Here is an 8,478-nt window from a genome sequence, read left to right as displayed (position 1 = left end):
TATATCCAAAAAGCTTCCTCTCCCTCCTCCCCAGGTCTCCGCTGGGCTAGCTCTTCCCTGAGCAAAGAGCACATTTCACAGGACTGTTTTGCAGAACGGCTCCTTGGATATTTTTCCCCCTCCACCGAAACCATCTCTCCTGCATGGCTGACCTCACCTCCTCCCTTTCTTTGTGCTCAGGGCTGTAACTTCTGCACCTCTCTTCCAGGGACACCCCTCGCCTAAACATACCAACCTCCTGCTGCAGTGCTTGGCTCTTAAGGAGCTACCAGAAGCCCCGTAAGCAAACAGGGTCACAGGCCCAGGCTCCACACAGCCAGTCTGTGTTTGAACATTGCTTCTCATGACCGAACACTCGGAAGCAGAGCTCCCCCCTGCACACACCACCCCTCGCTCGCTCCTCCTGCGCTCGGGAAGGCAGCTGGTGCGTGTCCTGTGACAGCTCACAGACGGGCTGAAAACATCCTGCAGCTTGGCTCAGGCTTCCTGCACAGCCCAGAGCCTCTTCCCTTCCCCTTCTCCCTCAAACACGCCCCTGCACTTTTTTGTTCTTCAGTGTCTGAAAACGCTTTTATGTCCAGCCTTAGAAAGAAGGAAACAGGGTTCTTCCATATCTGGCCCTTCACTTCATGCTCACTGGGCCACTTCTGCCAGTGCTAAGGCCCTTCCACGTTGAGGTACCATGCAGCTCCCCATCCCTGCAGGGGTAGCAACCCAAGTAATAAAAATCATTACTTACCAATGGCAGGATAGTCAGGCCAAGGAATATGGTTCAGAGAAAGGGAGAACTTGTGGTATAAACAGGTGTCTGAAACGGAGCAACTTGATGGCAACTTGTAACACCTTCTCCCAGCTGATCTTCGCTCTGGAGGGCGGAGGAGCTGCCTGCTCTCCTTCCCAGCCTCGCTTCTGGGTTGAGGTTAGTGCTCAGGAAACAAGAAAGCTGCCAGCGAGACTAAGAGCTGGGCACACAAATAACCTGCAAAGCAGACTGAAGAGGGCAATCAGCTTTCTTTTCCAAATAACAACAATTATGGTGAGGTGTACCCGTCCTCTGTGTCCTCTCAGGTGGGGCTGAGGAGTAGGCAGAGGTCCAAACTTATTTCAGTAGCAGTAAACAATTACTGAAGCCACTGGACAGCTAGTTTGTGGTGGGTTTTAGTCTTTCCACTTCACAAGGTCCCTTGTCCAGCTCTCGGATGACTGCCAGCAGACTGAGTAGAGGTAACCAGCTTTGGGTGGGAGCAGAACTGTAAAGCAGGAATGAACTGAAAAGAGGAAGGGAAGGTATACCAACTCTGACTTCTTGTTATCACAGCAAAATATACAGACACTTATTATACGTACGTGTTACATATCCTATAACATAACATTTTAGATAGGGTAAATGTATCAACATACAGACTCAGCTATATGTTGCCCAGAAATATGGATGTTTACATAAGCCAGGGACCATTAAATACATTGCTTGGAATAAAGACACACCAAAGAATTCATTTTAAAAATCTTTATGTGAATATAAAAGAATTCTTTCCAAAGAAAAATAAAACCAAAAGTTTTAAAATTAGTGCAATTTTTCAAGTTCTATGCAACACAGTGTTTACATTTGTTTTAAACAGAAGATGTAGACACCAACACACTGAAAACCTTAACTCTAGCTTGACTAGTGGAGGGAAGGGAAAAAAGAAAAAGAGTTCAGAAAATTACTTTACTAGAAATTACCAACTCTTAAACAATTGTTTTAATTTCCTAATTCCTAAACTATTTATGGCTATCTAAATAAAACATCAGTATTGCTTATATTACTTATTTCGAAGTAATTGTGTATTGTAGAAAATAGAATACCCATATATTTTAATGAAAAAAAAAAATCAGTTAGGTGAAAATTTATTTTCAGTGAATGTTACTTAATCCACTATAATACAGTTGTTGCAAAAAAAAATCTTCTCAAAACTGCTGCCTGATCCACCTCAAGTAAAAGAACCTACTAGTCCAAAATTTGTATTATTGCTACAAAACACTTCTCTTCCATAGTGGTTATTCTTAATCTTCCATAAAAAAATATTAACAAATGATATGTCAATCAATGTATTTTTGTTTCTTTGGATCTATATTACCCGTTTTACTGGAAACTGGCTAAAGTTACTATTATCTCTAATTAACTTCAGCAATATTCAATAACTTCATCTCATAATTGGATTCTGTTCCTAACTGTGCTGTCTGGGCATGATACGACTTCATCTTGCATTAGAGACAAGTAGCCTGTTTCTTTGTCCTGCCTCGGCAGCGGTGCACATTGCATCAAAGAACATGGTATTGACATTGTTCTGCTGCTACGTGTTGCATACAACTCTGCTGTAACACAGCAACAATATTAGTAGATTTTTTTTTTTTACATAAATGAAGTTAACATTAAAATGATACTTACTCTAATGAATTTTTAAATGATCCTTTCTGCACAGCCAGATGAGCTGAAGCGAATACAACATCATGGCTTATAATCAAGTACTTATTTCTATAGATCAGTTCCTCATTGATAGGACGTAACCCAAGTTTAACCAGTTATAAAACTTTTAAACAGGTTCTCAATCCCAAAGAAACGCTTCAGTTATATCCACAGCCTTAACTTCTAACAGTTTGGAAAAGTCCCAAAAAAGTAACATTTCATCTAATACCTGAAAACCCAGTTCATTTTTGGCAACCCCAACAAGACTACTGGAGACAGCCTTGCCCTGAAAAAGGCTGATCCCTGTCTGTAGTTCCACATTTAAATTCTTCTATCGCTAATCAGAAGACAATTAAATAATAAGGAGGTTCTTGGTCATTTTTGGTCCCAGGGTCTGCAGTTTTGAGAAGTGTACATCAAAGACATTTGCTCCAAGTTTTTCACTATTCAGCACCTGATATGACTACTGACACAGCTCTACTACTGTGAGAAGTACAACAAATGCATCAAGCCTACTACTAACTAGATGAGTATCTGAAAGATGTCCATGAAAGTTTCCATGCTGTAAAGAACGAGGGTTAAGAGACCCATTCAACACCATCAGTGACAGTTTCACGTTTCACTAGAACACACCAAAGTACCAGGCTTTAAAAACATAAGCATCTTGCTAGGACTTAGTCTCCTGTTCCGCTGCTCACCACCATCTCCCACACCACTAGCAGATTAAACAAGCAATTGTATCTTGAAAATACAAACTCCAATAATACCACTGCAGCAATAAAGACGTCAAAACCCAAGAGGTAGTCCAAAGAAGCATAAAGTCCTGAAGAACACAATGTGACAGACAAAACTGCCTAATGGCAATTTCTCTGGCGTATTCTCTGCTCATACCACATTTAGCATGAGACTGGCTTTTAAACAACACCTTGTGTAGACAGAAGTTTTGAAAGAGGAAATCTCTGTTCAGTGTCTAAACGTATAGCACCGTAAAACTATCACCACAACTAAGAAGCAATGCTAACTAAGTATTAAAAAATAATACTTCCCTTTTCTCTAGCATTGCATGCAATGCCCAATAAAGAATTTCAGATGCTGGGGAAGGAAAAAAATCAAAGAACAAGACATATCGAGGGGCATGCAAAACAGAAGACTACTCAAATTTCACAATTCAAAACTTAAGTTCAAAGCTGAACCCCACGCTCAAATTAAGACAGCCTTAATGGTGAAGACTGATATATGCTCTCATTCACACATATGGCTGAGTGTTATATTATATTCCAGACTGGTACAGCACCCTCAAGCATTTACTTTAAGTGTATTCATTTTATTTTAATGGCTGCTGTAATTTTATTTTATTTATCTATGGGCATAATGAATTTGTTCTAGTCCGTTTGCAAAGAAGAATGGGCATTAACAAGTTTCCTAAAAATACAGTTCACAACAAAAATAAGATATCTGATAAAGTGACACAAATTTTTTGAAAGTTAGCAACTTTCCCCACACAAATTTGAGATATCAATCCCTATTTTTTCTTCTTCAATCTAGATACTGCAAAACGATCATTGTTTGTGTACTTTTTCTCCCTGCCGACAACTAGAAAAGCTGTCTTTCATTCATCTGCCTAGCACAGTTAGTTCAGAATAACTGAAGTGAAACTACATTTAAAAAAAGAGGAAAAGTAGTTTCTATGCAATGTACCAATTCGTATAAATAGCTGGAAATAAATGGGGTTCCCTCCCATCTAACCCCCTTTCTGCACATAAATGCAGCGTACCAATATGCCAGACTTTTAAAACATAGCCCAGATCTGAATTATTATAATAGCTTTTTTTTTTTTTTTTTTTTTTTTACACAGGAAACAACAGCTTATTTGGCTTTAGTGAATTCAACATCTTAAAGACAGGTTTTCCTTAATGTATATACGCACATACTTAATCTTTCATTTTTAAAATAAACTGAGTAATTCTGCTTCTCACTTGCAATGACAAAACAAATCCTGTCCTCTGTTATGTAACTCCTCAACTTTTTTTTTCTTTTTCTATAAATGCAGTTATTTTCTTGCTTTTAAAATTGTACTTCGTATTCTAAAAAAAAAAAAAAAAAAGTATTTTTTTAAAATATGGTACCAATCTATTTATTTTTAGAAGAGCCCAGCAAAAGTGCCCAATATTGCCAGTTTCCTGAAGTACATTTTTGCATAACATCTTCCCATTATAAAAGTCAACTTTCTAGTCCAAACCCATTAAATAAAGTTTTAAATATATAGTGCCAATTTTTATATTTACAATATATTCTGAATGCAAATATAAATATTTTAAGTTGTGCTTGTAAATACATACTGCAGTTATTAAATCTATTTCTACTTGGAAAACTACGTGCTACCTTCTAGACACACCACTGATCACCTTAACCACTTCTTGATAGGTTCTGATGTTGAATTCGCAGTTGCCGACCATTCTAACCTCCTCTTTCATCAAGTAGGTAAAGTGGAAGCTATAAAACATTTAAGGACACTTTAGCATATCATTTTTCCTCATGGTCCTTGTGGTTTAATCAGATGTTGCACCCGGTACTTTAACAGTGAGATTCCTTCTGGTATTGGTGACATGACGTTGCTGAGCTAGGAATGAGCGTCCGGGACCATCTCTGCAGGAACCACTACTGCCAACCAGTCTTGCTTCCATGCCTAGCTTCTGAAGACTTAGGCTCTGCAAATAAATTAAACATTTACACTGCAGCAACAACAGAAAAAAACCTGGCCATCTTTCACACACAAAGCTTACGCTTACTTTCTATGCACATGAAATTTCTTCTACTGTATTTCTTATATACCCTCCTGCTGCCATAAAAGGTATAAACCAAGGCTGAAGAAAGTAAGATTCATTCACATACATATTGAATGTGTTAATTTCAGATTACTGTGAAGTTGTTCCTTTATTAAGCCATTTAATCTTGCTTTCCTTTTCTGATTTTCCATTCCAGTCAGTCTTTATGAAACTCTATTTAAACATTGCTTCATATGAAGACGAACAACTTTCTCTAGTCCTTTTCACAGCAATTTGTCAAACAATTTAACAACCTTTGCAACAGTGCTGCAGGATGAGAAGATGGCTCTAACTTTACTTCACAAATACTGTGCTAAAGACACTGAAAACTAAAGCAGGAGTCTGGAAACCTTTTGATCCATGGCCTCTCTTTTTTCCAACCCAAAGACTTCAACAACAAATGCTACTGAACATTCATAAATTTTGCCTGCTAAATCCAGATGGAAGCTCATGGCAGCAAATAGTACATTACTAACATGAAATTTGGCATAGGCCATGACTTCAAGTCTCCTGTCCCAAAACACAAAAGACAAGCAGAAAATATCTAACAAAATATTTTTTAAAAGTAGTCATTTGTTAGAATATTGCCAAAAAGAAAAAAAACAGCAATGTAAAATTTAACAGTCACATTTAACAAAATGTGTTTTTCTGATTTTTGAGATACCAACAAATGAATTTTTTGACCCACCTTGTTATACCATGCAGTTACAATTAGCTTTTCCTCATACTCATGTAACTTAGCAAGTTTGCATTCAGCCTGCAAGGAGACAGTGGAGAAGACAATCCCAATTAAAACGCAAAAATAATCTGCATAAATTTATTGCAGTCCACTGAGTGAAACAAACACATGCAGCAGAAATGCTTAAATCTTCAAAATAACTAGAAATCTTAAAAGTATAAGGAAAGATGCTGCCATAAATGACTATGAGAAAAGTTAGTCTACTTCAGGAAGAGGCTAAACTTTACATAGGTTACACTTAACTTGCAAACATACTTTGAGGGTGTGTGTGTCAGAGAAATGCATTGAAGTCTAGGGTGTATCAGAAAGTCTATGAATAATTTAGTAATTTTTTCACCTCAAAGACAAGAACGTACCTCTAGCGGCTAAATATTCTTATCATGTTACTGAATTGCTATTATATAGCATACTTATCTAGTACATCCACATGGAAGAAATATGAGGCCACATCATTCATAAAGTCAGGCCTTTCAGCCTACTAACTCATGTTGATGAATTTTGCATTTGCTCAGGTAACTATGCTAACAAGTCCCATCAATATTGCTGTAAAACTGAATGCAACATTTCCCATTTTTTTTTGGAACTTGGACTACTGTCAACAATCCTGTCAGGATTTCAGCCCAGCTGATTTTACTGAATGAACCAGTTTTACTCTTCTGTATGGTTTCGAGAACCCCAGTATATGAAACCACTGTTATCAGGGGTCTAGTAAATTAAACAAGTCACTGCTCAAATACCTAGTCTCTCATACAAACTAATTTACATTACTACTGAAAAAGGTCAGACTCTGCAGCTCTGTGGAAGTTACCGTAAGACAGCAAAACTGTTAGTCTTATGAGGTATTTCACTTACAGCTTTTCAGGTGTAGAAAGAACGCAAACTAGTGTTTCAGTTGTGCATTGAAAAACACTGGTGAAAAGTCAACTGCTCTGACAGACTTATCCTAGGATACAAGGTTAATTAAGCCAAACTAAAAATCTCTAGGTTTGATGGTCTGTGCAGTTTCTTAGTGAATGCAGCATTGAAAGGTACTGGATCATTAGGAAACAGTAACTTGAGTGTCTAATGCCAGAGACAGCAGAACAAACTAGAAGTTATTACTAAATATATGTAAATTTTTACCTCTAGTGCTTCAATTTTTTTGTCTTTCTCCGTTATCAGTTTTCTGAGCAACATAATTTCTGCTGATGCTGGATTTAGCTTGGGGTCTAAAGTTTTTATCACCTGTAGAAGGCAAAACAAAAGCATTACAAGTCAGGTTTGGTTCTCAACAGCTCTACCTCTCGTTTGCTCACAGTAGAAATACGAAAACAGACTGAGCATTAGTCAGGCAATTAGGATGAAAACTAGGCTGCTACACTGTACAACAGAAGATATCAAAGGGTACAAAGGAATCATTAATGCATCTCATGCTTTAGCCTAAACCCCATTCTCTCATACACTTAACTAACTGCAGTTGAGCAATTTGACTGAAAATGAACATGTAGCTACTAATTTTAATTGGGAGGTGGGGGGCTGAAGGGACGGACTCAAATCAATCTGTTTAACAATTTATGAGGGAGGAATGTATATGTTCCGAAATATGCCACTCACATTTCTTGCTTTCTCAAGGTACATTTTATATCTTTCTTCCATTGCTTTCATATCCTCATCTTTCTTCCGCAAAGCTGCTTCCAGTTCCCCAATCTTCTGGGCTATTTACAGAAATTATCAACCAAAGACATACAAAATAAACATAGATGTGATCTTCCAAGGCTTCTGTGTTCTCTTGATTTAATCATCCCCCCAGATAAACTTTCTAGCTACTACAAAATTTCCCAAGGTTTTATTCTTGTTTCAGTTGTACCATGTACCATAAGGTCCCACCTGACCCTGAATTCCCATTTTGCAGAGTATTGTTCAACAAAACTATGCAACCTCTCCCTGACCACCACCATGCACAAAAAAACACCCCCTTCCTCCCTCCCCCATTTAAGGTGTAAAGCTAAGCTGTAGCAGAAAACCTTTTCCAGAGAAGCTATCCCATTGCCCAGTTGCTATGGGAATCATTTCAGAAGTTAATACAGTCTCATTAAAAAAAGAAAAAGAAACACAACAACCCACCCCAAAAAGACCCAACACAAAACAACTTACGGTTCTGATTAACATCAGGCTGGAGTTTTGCAAGATCAGCCTCTTTCTTCTGTAACTCATCATGAACTTCATTCAACTTTTCCCTGCAAATAAAAGGCTGGGCTAAGGATTAAGATCACAAATAATTCCACGCACGGTTTTAAGAGATGAAAGCTGAAACCTGATGGTGGAAGCGTTTAGACATCTATTTTAAACTCTGGCAATTCTTTTGAGTTTAAATAGAAATATTAATATGTGTTTTTGAACAATCATAAAAGTTGTGACTTCTGAATTGAGTGTCACCTACCTAAAACTGGAAAGAAAAAAGAAAATGAAAAAAACCACTCCTCCAGCAT

The 8,478-nt window shown here is 37.8% G+C and overlaps 1 protein-coding gene across 1 annotated transcript in view; it reads right to left on the bottom strand.

Moving 5' to 3' along the window:
• Positions 1 to 1,906: 1,906 nt before the first annotated feature.
• The window catches only part of HOOK1 (hook microtubule tethering protein 1), a 29,424-nt gene continuing 22,852 nt past the window's right edge, over positions 1,907 to 8,478 (bottom strand). The window contains exons 18-22 of the mRNA XM_042807444.1: positions 8,144 to 8,226; positions 7,604 to 7,704; positions 7,133 to 7,234; positions 5,960 to 6,028; positions 1,907 to 5,154 (exon numbers count right to left, since the gene is read on the bottom strand). Of these exons, the coding sequence (XP_042663378.1) occupies positions 4,996 to 5,154; positions 5,960 to 6,028; positions 7,133 to 7,234; positions 7,604 to 7,704; positions 8,144 to 8,226 (514 nt within the window). The 3' untranslated portion in view covers positions 1,907 to 4,995. The remainder of the gene's footprint in view (positions 5,155 to 5,959; positions 6,029 to 7,132; positions 7,235 to 7,603; positions 7,705 to 8,143; positions 8,227 to 8,478) is intronic.

The sequence above is a fragment of the Tyto alba genome, unplaced genomic scaffold (assembly GCF_018691265.1).
Source record: "Tyto alba isolate M040663 unplaced genomic scaffold, T.alba_DEE_v4.0 Super-Scaffold_1000006, whole genome shotgun sequence".
NCBI lineage: Eukaryota > Metazoa > Chordata > Aves > Strigiformes > Tytonidae > Tyto > Tyto alba.
This window is presented reverse-complemented; position numbering and strand designations above follow the sequence as displayed.